This window comes from Vanellus vanellus (assembly GCF_965231255.1).
Source record: "Vanellus vanellus genome assembly, chromosome: 3".
NCBI classification, from domain to species: domain Eukaryota; kingdom Metazoa; phylum Chordata; class Aves; order Charadriiformes; family Charadriidae; genus Vanellus; species Vanellus vanellus.
The window spans coordinates 68,169,187-68,183,620 of NC_138907.1; the positions used below are offsets into that span (position 1 = coordinate 68,169,187).

At 37.1% G+C, this 14,434-nt stretch overlaps 1 protein-coding gene across 1 annotated transcript in view; it reads right to left on the reverse strand.

Annotated features, from left to right (window-relative positions):
• LAMA2 (laminin subunit alpha 2) overlaps positions 1 to 14,434 on the reverse strand; it is a 318,297-nt gene that overhangs the window by 84,820 nt on the left and 219,043 nt on the right. The window contains exons 34-36 of the mRNA XM_082480248.1: positions 7,661 to 7,803; positions 7,026 to 7,124; positions 1,670 to 1,781 (exon numbers count right to left, since the gene is read on the reverse strand). Of these exons, the coding sequence (XP_082336374.1) occupies positions 1,670 to 1,781; positions 7,026 to 7,124; positions 7,661 to 7,803 (354 nt within the window). The remainder of the gene's footprint in view (positions 1 to 1,669; positions 1,782 to 7,025; positions 7,125 to 7,660; positions 7,804 to 14,434) is intronic.

Sequence of the window (14,434 nt, forward strand, 5' to 3'; positions counted from 1 at the left end):
AGCTGACATAGGCAGGTTTTACTGCTACTGAAGTGCAAGACGCTGAAGCAACCTCATTTCAATGCTTGTTACCTGTGCTCAGGAAAGATGAACCTAATTTTGAACATAGGAAGGGAAATTACACCGAGGCGAGCAGGAGATTTGGGAGAATATGCTTAAAGGTGTTTTAGTCTGGAAAAAAGGGGGCTGAAGTGGCATATGATTCCTCTCTACAAACATAGTTGCGGGTGGGGGAAGGAGGAGAAGCATGAGGGAAAGGAAAAAAAAAACCTATTTGAACTAAAGAACAAGGTTAGCAAAAGAACAGAGATGATAAACTAAACATGAATATTTTTAGCTAGAGATAAGAAGGTTTGTAGTGTATTTGTGGGAATTACTTTGTAGATGAGGGTTAGAAAGTTTATGATAGCAAGGGAGTGGATGCAGCAACCCAGGGGGTATCTTTCAGTCCTATGCTCCTTTATTTCATCTGTTCTTAAAATGTTAACTTGGCCACTAGGCAAACACATTGATTTTAAAGTCTTTGTCTACTTCTAAGATACCACATACATTATTTCACCCCCTTAGTGTCTTCTAACACTGGAATTTTGCTAAACCTGCTTGAGGATACTTTTGTTTGTGTTACAAACACTGGGCATAAATTTTGTGGAGCCAAAAATTAGCTTAGCCCTTGTCATCCCAAATTCATTTTGAAATATGAAGTTTAAAAAACTTCTTGAAAAATTGCTTACTTTTTCTTGTTGCTTTTCCCACATTTATTTCATGTCGAAGTTGCACTTCCTAAAGATATCCTAAATTGCTCTTCAGTTTAGCTACAGGGCATGTACTGGGATGCGTTACATGAAAGGCAATATAAAATGTATTTTGTAGCACTTGGACAAAAGCGGAAACTTCCCTTTCAATGAAATGGACCTTCAGAAGCATAACTACTGAAATCAGTACTATAGCGGGAAGTTTTGAGGAAGAAAGAACAGGTCAGTACTTGTCAAGTAAAAAACCTGCCTGCGATTGCCAATCATTTTCATATTTTTCAGCCATTATCTTATTTAATAGCTTCATGTATTTTCTAGGTCTTGCCTCTCAAAGCCATCTACAATACTTTTGCTCCTAAGTCTTCACTGCATTTGTAAGTGCAGTGAATCAGCTTGTGGAAGAGAGTTGGCTGCATGCCACTACGTAGGTAGGGTTAGGAGTCACTTGCAAATTCCAAGCAGCAGATGTTCATTAACAGCAAGTAGTAATGTATTTTTGAAGTCACTTGGGGAAATTAGGATGAAGTGTTAATGTACCAAGTGCTAAAATTACATCAAACTTTTTTACCAATACATGTTTTTAACTGCTTTGAAAATAAACAAAAGCTAAGCCCTGTTAGTTACTTCATCATAATACCTTTTCTTCAAATAACAGCAAAAATCCTGAAGAAACATACTCAATATTCTGCTAGTCTTTGTTCATAATTACCAATGCAGTGTTTATATAACCTACATCTTCAGACTGCAAAAAGTCTGAAGATAGTTGACTATACTGAAGTGTAGTTTCTTCATTCAACATTTAAAGCACATGACATTTCTCAGTGCATAAACTCTTCCTCACTGTCTCTCAGACCCTCTTCCCCACCATCCTTCAGTTTTCTTGAGAAACAAGTGGCGTATTTTTCTTTTTCCAATACCTTCAGCAGCTTGGAGAATGCCTTTGACGAACTGTCCGAGAGATTTCGCTCTGTCATTAGTCCTCTCAGCATCCTGCCTGGTTTGCTCACCATCTGCTGTCACCTTGGTAGCCTAGTGATCCAAATTCAGGAAAAGTATAATTAATAAACAGGACAAGGCTGCGCTACGCGATATTCCTACTGGCTGAATCTATGTACAAAACTTTCCTCTGGCAAAAGGCAATCAATGAATTATTGATCAGATGCATGGGAAATGACACGCTCTGTTCAAGTACACAATTAAATTTTATTACCTTTTCCTTTAAATGGAAATTGGAAGGCTTTATTTTAGGTTCTTAGAAACCCTGGTTGTGTGCAACAGCACACAAAGGGAGACAGGATGAAATTATTCACTGAATTTGCTTACAGAAACATTGTTTGGAACCTTTTAATAGATTCTTCAGGGAATACTTTCCATAGTTTCACAACTGTGCACTTTTCGATTGACAAAGTGCAGCAGATATCATGACCTCTTTGCTTCCTCCCCGGAGGCGTGCTCAAAGAGACAGTTCATGCCAACAAGCAAGAAGAATTTTAAATTAATATATTAATTAAACCAAGAAAAAGGGAGAGAAAAAAAAAGAGGGGTTTTTTTTTTCAGCTCTAATATTTGAAGTTGTTTGTTTACAACATATTGGGGTGCTCGGTAAAATTTTAGTTTTGTGTAACTAAATGCTTTATAATTTTATTGAATCACGGCAGCAGCAGCAGGATGAAGACAGACACCTGCTGCAGACCTGAAAAACATGCTAAAGAAAGGAATCATCTTAAGACATTCTGCTTAGCTTTCAAGGTCCCTATTTACAAAATGGACCCATTTTTATTACAAAGCAGCTGACCATTTCAAGCAACAATGCTTTTCAAACTGTATTGTACAGCAAAAAAACCCCAATTTTCTTCTTTGGGGATTGCATTCCCAAGAAATGTCTCGAAGCAGGGCCTTATGATCTTTCCAGTCTCTGGGAACTGGATAGAAGGTCAATAATTCAGAACGAGCTTAGGTTTTCTCTGACTTGAGCTGTACAAACTGTTTTCTCAGTTACACCCTCACCATCATTTCAATAATAGTCAAAGAGAAATAGTATAACTTCAGCACATTTATTTTTGCCTGATTAGCTTCTAGATGGAAGCCCTCAAGATATATCAGGACAGCTGGGTTTCTGAAATGAAATCCCTAGCATTATCATACCACTTACAGTTTTAGTCCATTTCTGAGTAGTTACTCTGAAGGTAATTTACATGAAAATGGTTCAGGTAAATAGAATTATACAGGGAGAATTAAGAACCCATACTGACTGGGGGCAGTTAGTTCCAGTTTCATCCCTGTATCAGTAGAAGAACATGGCTTTTCACATTTGTACAGTTTTAATCATGCTATCGGTTATTTCCCCTAAGATTTACAAACCCCCTTTTACCTGCCTCGATACAGAACTAAAATATTGTCACAGTGAGCTATAAGAGGCAATTGGGATAGGAAAAAGGCAAAAATACAGAACGGTCATGGTGGACGACTGCTCTAACCCAGCTTGGCATTTCTGGTGGCATTTCATTCTTCATGTAATTGAGAACTACCTTATTATTTATTATCAAATCCTCCACAACCAGCCTTTTATTCCTTTGGTTTTATTTGCTTGGAATTGTCATATTCACTTTTATTATATTCTATAATATTTTCTACATTCTTTACAATAAATGGTGTTTTATAACTTACGTATACTTTTTTTAGTTTTGATTACTTTTTCCACATTCATGTTAATTCCAATTGGCCACTTTAACCTCTCAATATTTATGACTGAATGGCATGTACTACATTTTTGTGCACATTAATCTGTCATCGAACAGTTTTCATTTCCTTGCAGTGACAGTTCTCTTTAGTACTTAAATCCTATTCAGCTTCACTGAAGGCTTTCTATATTTTACCATAACTTGCTTTGCTGAAAAATAACCTTTTGCTTCATTATCTGGTCTAGCTTTAACTCCATAAAACAAATTAAATGGCAAACATCCTTCACACTGTACCTAGACATTCCATGGCTAATTAAATTTTTCCATTTGTTTATGAAGCCCTATTCATTTTCTACATATTCAGTTTACTACAGTTCACCATTTCTATAAGGTCAGTCTTCAGCATCTCCTAGCAGTTTAAACACGCAAAACAAAGTCTTTGAGCATGGGGAAATAAAGGTCAGGCAGACTGGACACAGAATAAGGGTTTGGAATGAATCTTCAAGAAGTCTGGACACAAATAAGACTTTTTGGCATAAAGGAGATCCCTACCATGGGAATCTAGTAAAGAAAGTATCATCTGAGGTCAGTGAACCTGCTTTGGTGATGTTCACAGCTTGTACTTAGTGATGAAAGTTCCATGGAAGGCCTCGAACCAGTCTGAAGACTATTAGCCACTTAACAACTTGGACTATTGGCAAGTATTAGCAATTACACACACATTTTTGTTTCAGTTTTGTTTGTGTGTTTAGTCTAAGGTCTTAATTAAGCCATAAGAAACTCCTCTGGATGACATCTGGAGGGCAGCCCTACAGGAATTTCTCCAGCTCATGAGCTGCAGACCACAGAAGGAGGAGTAATCAGAGACCTCACTGCACAGATGGAAGTTCTTGGCTCTCTCTCCAAATGCTTCCAAGTATTACAAACTAAGTTGTCTCTGCTACTACTTCCAGAAATTATTGAGCTTGAGAATTTCAGTGGTATGTCAAAAGAAGCATTTCGATCAAAAGGAGTGATTCTGATCCCTGTCTTGAAGGATCTGAAGGTACCTAATTAGAAGGGAAGAGGGGGTTTTGACTAAAAGTACTGAACTGAAAGGAAGTGAAGAGTCTAAGGTCTGCCTCTGGTGATAGATGTGGGAATGTGCATGTAAGAGCACAATATGCGTGAGAAAGATGTAAAGGTCTTCTGTATAGCAGAGTGAATGAAGGAAAGAATATGATGGAAAAAAAGAAAGGAGTGCTGCACTGATGTAAGAGACCGCTGGTCGAAAAGAGACCACAAGGAAGCAAAACCCCTAAAGGTTTTGTAGAGACTAAATACTATCCTGAAATAGATAGGTGGTTGGTTTTTTTCATGGAAACAGACTCCTCACCAATCCTCATCAACCTTTTTCCTCATCACTGCTGGTTTCACTTTGAAAATTTAGTGAGCCCGCAAATCAGACACAGGGAAAAACTTTGCTACCTGTATTTGTACCATGTGCTCCAAGTCATGATGTGGTTATCAGCTATATCTTCATTTGGAAATGAGACCTGAACACACTACATCAGGACTCACTTTTCTTTTTGGGACATTACTCCTATTCACAAACGTAGAAAGAGAAAGGTAGGACTTGCCACCAGTTGCCAGTCCCCAAATTAAAAACCTCCAACTGCAATCCAGTTAACAACTCTCTGTAAGGAAAACTGGAAATCATCAGGCTGCTTACTCATTTGCAACAGTGGTTAACTGCAGAAAGGGAAGCGGTGAAAATCTAGCCACCACACTAAATCCCCTAAGATCACACCTTCAATCTTTTTCCTTCCAAGACAGGTCAGAATTTGCAACATTATTTTAGGTCATCTCCATAGGGGATTAAAATTTATTTAATTTTTAGTGGGGGTGGAGAGGCAATTGGAAAAGGATACTAAAAAGAGCAAATATGCAAAGTAAAAAAAAAACAAAACCAAATTGTCTTAGCCTGAGATTGACAAATCTTAATAAAAGAAATATAATCTTCCCTGCTTGTGGGGCTGTCACGAGTTAAAAATCCACCTAGACCTAAAACTACCATAGTTATTTCTGGCAGAAAAATAGAAGATCAGACAGAAGTGAAAAAGCAATCTTCCTTTACACTCACAAAGAGAGCATGCACAGATACCTGTGTATGCATGTTTATGTGGGTGTGTAGACACACGCATACATGCATACATAAGCAAGCACGCTACAGATGCTTTCCTACCTGCTACCCATGATTTCACAGGTTTTTTCAACCTATGTTGAAACAAACTAGTTTCTCTGAGAATTTTAGTTCTACAAGCCATGAACAATTTTAAGACATGATGCTAAAACTGTATGGGGTTTAGGTCAATTCTCTCAGGTGTATATTCATCAGTACAGTAATCCACATCTTCCTTATTTGGCTATTGCAATGCAGGGGAGCACAACTCAGGAAGATGATTTTTGTTACTCCTTCATATTAATATATTTTGGGCAGCTGTATTTTTATTGTGGCTGGTCCATTTCCCTATTTTTTTCTCCACTAGGTGGCACAATTTATATTATTTTCTTAAACAACGTCTTTTACTGACCAAAATAAGGTCTATATTGAAATAAAACTTTCCTAATAAAAAGAGTAAATAGCACATCGATTGAAACCCAGATGACTCTCACTACCCTCAAAAATGAAATATATAACACATATATTTAAATAAACACACACCTTGAGCATATATTTGAATTCTCCCTTTAAATATTGTCCCCGTTTCAATTACTTCATTCATTGACTCTTAATGAGAACTCGCTATTTGTTAAACCAGGATTTCGATTGCTTTGCTATAAAATTTCTTTAAAATTAGTGAATCAGGTTAGGCTGCCATTTGGTCTACAGCTCCTGGAGCAACAAGCCAGCACAACAGATAACCCACAATGGAAAATTAAATTGCAAAACAGCAAAACTTTTCCTATAATGTGCTTGAGATGGTTGGGCACTGAGTAACTCTGAGTAAAGCCAGGCTACTTCTATTGCAACAGGCAACCTTAAAAGAGAAACAGGCTGAAAACTATCTTGAGACAGTCAGGCTCAGGAGATTTGAAAGGGAATATGATGAGATGATGCTGCTGACGCAGAAAGCAGATAGCCTTACCAGAGACAGTACTAATGTTCACGGGAAAAGGAAAGAAACCAGGCAGTTCAGTTTCCAAAACCCTCAGCCAGTCAAAGAAAAACTCCAGACGTGAGATACCGTGTGGTAATCCCATGGTTTTGTTGCCATTAGGTTTGTAACATCACCTCCAGCTGAAGCCTATAAATGCTATATCAAGAACTCTCATTCCTTTAGTGTCACCTTTTCCAAATAAGCCCATTCTTGGGTGCTCTGTATGAGTATTATAAAGTTTTCTTACATTATTATGAAGTTTTGCAGAAAATATATCTCAATGTATTGGCCGACAAAAACAGGTTGTTAGAGGACTTGCTGCCATTTCAAACACAGGCTGAGATGCATCTTATAATTCATCTATTCACTCATGGTTAATTCATATTCAGAGGATTTCTGTCATTATGCAGCCTCAACCAAACCCATAGACCCCGACGTGATCATAGACTTACTCTTGTCAGTAGTTCATCCATTTCTGTCACAAGGGTATCCAGATTTTCTTGTGCGAGCTGAAGAAGTCTCTCTGGTGCTCGCTGAGGTGAAAGCAAATGCTGTTGGGGAAGAGAGGAGGGAGAGTGAAAAATCTGTATTTAATGGATCTCAGTCCTTCCAAATATGGTAGAGAAGAAGAACCAAAAATTTCCTTTTCATTACAGTATGCAACTGCCTTTTGTCATTGACTCTTGTGTAATATCCATCCAACATATTTTTCTCAGGAATCTTGACAGCTTTACATAGTTGACTGGAGAACTTATAAGTATAGTAGGGAACATACAGTATATAACATACATAACTGCTTTATGGGCCATCAGCATGAATGTTATTTTATTTGCACGTGACCACTTTTTCTGTTCCTGCAGTATAATTGTATATATATGTACACAAATTACTGCTGTAAGATTTCTTTATTAAAATAAGTCAAAGCTAATAACTGTAATAACTTTTTATCAAGCAAAACAAGTTTGAAGTAATTAAACCTTGAATTTTTCTTCTTCCCAAAACCTACTCCCGGCTGTATCTTTGAACAGATTCAAGTACAGTTGTACTGAAGCCCTGTTATTTATGTATGTGAATACTGTGAACATACCTTTAATTCCTGTGTCATGTTCTCAAAACCATGCAACATTTTATATGGAGCGGGCAGCGGTCCACTAAGGTTAACACTCAGGATCATCTGGTTGAGCCGATCCAGGTCACTGAGAAGGAGTCCTGTGCATTCATCATCACAAGCTGGGGGGAAGAACAGCAAAGCTTATTTATTCCTGCTAAATGTTTAAAATATATGTTTGAGTTAGAAATTTTATGGCACACATACAATTCTGGGAGAGGTAATACTAATTTCAGATAATTTACCCCAGAGTCGTACAGGGAGAAAAAACGGACACAACTACTAGGGAACTGGAAAGACATTATAGCTTAGGACTTGGCAATGGAACAGTTTAATATAAAACATGAAGAGGCAAATTGGTAGACACAAAGAGGAAATAATTAACGTTGTTCATTATATGGACTAACCAATATAAAATCCTAAGTTAGACAAGCAATTTGGATGAAGTCTGAGAAATGTGGACAGGTAATTTGGAAAATCTAAGGAGCACTTTAAGAAGTATAGTATGGTTATGGATTTGAACATAAGAAAAAACTAAAGAAATCTTACAATTTTACATACTTTATAGTCATATAACAGCATGGCCAAGCATGCTAAACCTGTAATGCAGACAGCAGAAAGAGTCCAGGTAAAAATACTGGCAGTTTTCTCTTAAGAAATACTTTTCCCTACCTCCTTTGACTAACCAGCTTACAAGTTTTTCACGTATGCTTCCTTTCTTGCAAATGCTCTTTAGCATGAAAAATACTGGTGTGTGCTGCACATACCAAAAGGAGTTTGCATTTTCCTCTCTCTTGCTTTCTATTAACTATCACAAGAAATTCTCATAACCTTAAAGTCTTGTATCATTTATGCTGCAGACAGGAAAATTCTTCATCCTTAAGAACAAGAGTTGTGGGAATGCCTTTCTCTTCCCCTGCATAAAGATGCTACACAGGACTGGCAAAACTAAACAATATCTCAGGAGATGGAGCAAACTGTGAAACAATGAATTAATTGGTGATGTTAAGAGACACGGAGGGTTGTACCTAAAGTTTTACAAGTACATAATCGTTTATTTTAGCAGTAGTCCTAGGCAGCTCAATGGCTAAAAAACCACTAAACAACAGGTATGTTTCTGTAGAAAAAGAGAAGTAATTTTCACCAGAGAATTACGCTTGCTTTCCCAAAATCTATTCTTCATGCAGATTAAATCTTTTCTGTTATTTAAAGTTTTCACAGTTATCTAAATGTTGTCCTTATTCTGTAGGTTGGCTGTTCAGTATAGCAAGGAGTTGAGTCAAATACAGAGACAAGAAGAATAAGGAATACTAGTTTAATACACCATGAAACTAACGTGATGATTGAAATCCTTTTCAAGACAGATGCTGGATTAGTGCAGTATGAAGTGGATGCAGAAAGCTAGATACTGTTATTTTAAGTCTTCCTTTTGCATTTTCATTGCTTCCATTTGCAGACTTCTTCCTCCTATTTCACAGTATTTTGTTACATAAGCTGAACTGCACTAGAACTTCTCTGCAGTTGTTAACTGTGGGCATGATACATTCTGATTTATGTTTCTACGTGAAATTTAAAAAAACCCACGCTTATTACCATCCCAGCTCTCGTCATCTGTGCGTTTGCTTTTGGAAGTCTGAGAGAAGCAAGTTTTACAGCCAACTGAATGTTTTATAGAACAAACACCTGTTCTGTAGCTGGTCAAGAAGTTAAGTAGACCTGACAATCGTTTTGCAGGATGGAAAGAAATGATCTCGGACCTGAAAAGAATTTTTTTGTTGTTTTTTGCTGTTCGGTTGTTTTTTTTTTTCTGTTAAATTATTTCACTGAATGAAACAATCTAAAATCTGTTCACCCTCAACATTCTCAAAGTGGTTGGTAATAAAGCCTTAAAAATTTGCTATGTCTTAAAGGCAAACTCAGTTCACACCAATAAGAAAAAAAATGAACAGCTTATGAAGTGATGAAGTATTCTCAATAAGTAAACAATTGATAAATGAGCATTCAGTACATATTAACAACTCTTACACAGTAATCAGGTTGAAAAGAGGAACTACATCAAGTGAGGACCACAGCTGAGTAGATGAGACAGGACTAAGCTACTCCGCTACGCAGTCTGAAATGTACTGTAGCTACGGGAAATATTTCAAGAGCGTGATTATATTTTGTAAGACTAAATACTTCTGTATCTATCTACAAAACTGTCAGGATAAATTTGTGTCTAATATTAACAAATGCAGCACTAAATTCAGATCATTACAGCAGTGCAAGCATGTAAGAGGCAAATCATGCAGTCAATATTACACTAGTCCAGCAAGCAATTAATGCAAATTACTGCGTTTTCCATTTTCGCCACACTTTCCCATGCACAGGAAGTTCTCTAAGGATTTTGACTTACCTCTTGTGAGAAGCATCTCCAAAGTATGCATGGCAAAGAAACTTTTAAAAAAATCAACAATTGCTCAAGTAATAAAAGACACTATAAGCTTATGGACATCTAACCACTTATTCCATCTTACAAAGTGAAGATTATGTACAATAAAGGAATCACACATCTGAGCACAATGTGTTCCTCCAATTGAGTGATTATCTAACACAATTTTGCTTTAATACATTCATTGCTGTTAAGATTCAGAAAACCCTGTTGTGACTAGGTAATTTTTGGTCTAAGGGCAACCATGCAATCCCTGATATGAGGTTGTATCCTATGATAGTCAGTGACTCTTCAGTATTAGTTTCCTGTTGCTGTTTTTTGTTGTTCCACAATAAATTGTTGAACTATTGTTAGGTTCATTAATCTGTTGGCTGTTACTGCATTTTTCCAGTTTTGGCACTGGTCTCACACCAAATAATAAATAAGCCCTCCTCTGCCCCTCAAAACAGAACCCCGCTAAAGAGCTGAAAGCTTTAGCTTCCTTGTCATTACTACTGATTTCAGGTAGTTTGCAAGGTCAATATGTCTCCAAAATCTGGGAAAATTCCGATCCAAATCAGGGTCTAAAATACTGACTCAAGTTTATTTCCAATTTTTGCTTTTTAGAAAGCTTCATTTGCTGATTCTGCTACATATCAGTACTAGTAAGCTTTATGTAGTGCTTGAGTTGGGTGAAAGACGCTGGAGTGTGGGTCTAAACTCAACAGGAGCTCATGCATCAAAAAAGAGAGAACTGATAGCTTATCAACTTCTCGGCCAAGTAGGGGTGCCCATCCCTTATTGAGCTCATGCAGACAGAGAAGCAGTTGTCCAGCACAGAGGTAAGTTTAATTCTTACGGCTGTGCCATAAGGGCTCATAACTTCTGTTAAACTCCAGAACACAGCAGAAGTTAGTACAAGGTTTTCATAGATATGGTGTTACACACAGTATCTTTTTTTTTCAGCTCACTGTGAAGGCTTGTGAGAAGAAGCTCCCAGCTCCTGCTGAATTAAGGACTGTGTAGGAGCTAGGAGATGCTTCTTTTCACAGATTCTTCAAGATCTGCCTCTGACAGAGACAGCATCTCTGCTTGGTTCTGAATTCAGAAGGGCTGAGATCATGGAGCTAATCCCTATTTTAGAGGGTAAACCTTGATTCTGCTAGGATCGGCGGTTAGGAGGTCCCTTGTTCTCCTGGGTGCAGAACTGAGTAGCAGCTGGGTGGAACTCCCTCTTATTGCAAGCACCAGTCTGTTGTACTTAGAATACAATATTTAACTGTCCAAGACCTGGATTAAAGGAATCTGGTTATGTATTTTTTTTTCTTTTACCAATATTGAATATTTAAATTTGTAAAGATGTAAGTTTGTTGACTGCAGTACGGCTGAAGGTCCTTTTTTCTTTTTTTTCTTTTTTTTCACAAGACTGAGTTCAAGAAAAATTCCTAACAATGAAATATCTGTTTGATGTCTCTGTTGTGATTGCTTCCTGTTCCCTGTTAATCTTGTACAGCAGAACCACATTGACTGCTTTACATTTAGGTTTTTGCTTGACCCCAAGGAACATTTGTGACAGGAGCATACATCTGAGGAAAGGTTTTGCAGTTTGTGTTGCAACAGAGCTCAAAATATTGAAGCTAAATTTTTTTGAAGTCCCCATTGTAACTATGACTGGTGGCCTGAAAGCATTCAGAAGGTGAGTTCTGACTTGCCATATCTTTAACAATAAAGCCTTGAAGTTCTCACTAGGATCACTTTCTTCCCTAAACTCTGCACAGTAGCTGTTCCAACAGCACTGCAATCAAAGGTTCTTCATTTTATGTATCACAAACTCTACAACTGAAGTGGAATGTATAACAAAAAATACACAAGAGAATTAATGATCTAAGAAACTGCACGATTGCTACATGCTTGATCCAAAACTCCTTGTAGCTCCTTCTTTTCCCTTTGGCTTGCTAAGGTTAAAGCTCCTTGGGAAGGACGAGGAGGGAGCAATACATGCTTTGGCCTGTTTACTTATTTCTGGTATGTATGTGTAAAATATGAATCAAACAAATACTAATGATCTCGGTCTGCCTGAGCATGCTGGGTACAGATGAACTGAGGAAAGGCTGCTCCTGTTCATCACACAGCTCAGCCGTGTTCTGGATGGGAACTGTGGGGTTCAGCTAAGGAAAAAAAAAAAAAGGTCTTCAACACTGTAGTGATTATAGGCCAGTCAGCTATTACCAGTTGACAGCTTTCAGCAGAATAAACATCGCGATATATTTATTACAGTAAAAATGACCAATGCATAAAGGAGCATCAATCATTTAGAGGACAATTCATTTGTAGTTACAAATTAAAATGAAAATCTGTAAGCACTAGAGAAGATTTGGGAGAAATTTTGTCATATTTGACATTATACAAGGATGTTGGCAGCATTATTATTGGGGTTGGAACTAGTTGATCTTTAAGGTCCCTTCCAACCGAAACCATTCTTTGATTCTATGATTATTAAAATTAGTTTTCAATCATTACTAATTTTCAATCATTACTAATTTACTATGTTTCAAAACAGAAGGGAAAGTGAGCCTAAGAAGTGGATTACTCGAGACCAAAAATTACAAGGAAGTCTTCATCAGCAGAGTATTATGCGTATCTGCACATGATGATCTAGATGGTCACTTTAGCTGGGGAAATGATCCAGCTATTATCCACACCAATGCAAAATGTTTACAATTTTTATGATGTGTAGTAGACCATTCAGACAGTCGCATTACTTTTTGGCTATCATTTTCCATTCCCTAATGGCATCCAAGAGAAAAAAACATTGTTCTGTTCTAGGAATATAATGGCAAGTGAATTCTGCCTGTGCCATCCACCTGTAATTATCTTTCCACTGTTATTTAGCAGTAAACAAATTCTTCCCCTTTGTACAGTGGCTTTTAAAAAATATATTCTCTTTCCATTCTACCTGTAACTTTCTAAAATGTAACTGTTATAACACAGCCCTGAAAAGTGGCATGCACTAAGCAACTGAAAAAATGACATGTTATGAAAAAAACAGTAAGAACCTGGTAAAACAGATTTTCAGCTATATCAGAAACAGATCGCTCCAATGAATATGCACGTTCCTCTGGATTTTTCTCTGTCTTTTCACTGAAAATTGTCACTCTAAAACCTTTAGAATACTTATGATAAGGGATATGTTAAAATATAAATGTTATATTTAAACAATAATACATTACTATATGTGGCTAAAATAATTGGATTTAAATATATATTATTTAGCTTTCATGTCATACTGTGTGGTGACCTTTTATAGAATTTGCCAAAAAATCATTATTCAGATGGTTATTCTTTGCTAAATATTCAAAATCAATTTTCACTTTCCTAAATATTAACTATAGCATACTAACATTGGACAGCTTAATCACACTATGGTTTATATTACTTAGAACTACAGTTTTTCAAACACGGGACACTGTATTTGCATGTATTTTCTTTAAGCTAGAGCATTCTACCACCTACCTAGGGGTTCTTTACACTTCTGACAGGTACTATGCAATCGCAGTATTTGAAATGGAACTCTGCAAATGAGCAAAAGTAGATACATGCATACAGCCCATTTGAAATATCGAATGCCAACAGGATTCTGCATATGGCATTAATTTTTGTACATTAAGAGTACCTAATCATTATTATTATTAATATTAAAGCTGAAGCTAGTCAGAAGGGAATTTACTGAGTATTTTGGGAGTGGCTGATACATGAAAGTAAAAATATATTGTATACAGGACCAAATTCTCAGCTGCATTCTCACCAAATTCTCCAATCTCACCTCAGATTGGAACAGATAAATGTTGTGGGAGTAAGGAAGGAAAGCTTTGGGGTTTCCCCCAAAGGTGTTTCTAATGGTTCTTTGACAGCACAATAACTATTAAAGCACATTAGGGGCTGCAGCAATCAATCCCTATCAAAAGAAAACAGTTGTGCTCTGACGCCTGTGACACATTAGGCAGTGTTAACCGCGGGCAAATTCCCACCAAGTCTACACTTGTCACACTCCCTTTGTCTGCCACAGCCCCTGTGTCCACTACAAGTGTAAATGGTTTATTGATGAGATTGGTTTTCTACCATGTCAAGGGTATTGTCCTGCATTAGTAAAGGTGGGTTTGGAGTAATATTGGGGTTGAGGAACCTTTAAACAAAGGGAAAATCAGATAGTAAGAACAAATAGGCATAAAGTGTCTACTGAAATATTTAATTGCAATTTTTGCAATTTATGACATGGATGCTATTGATGTGGTGTCAACAGTAACAGTCTAGTTCATGTGATAGGGGAAACTTAACATACCTCC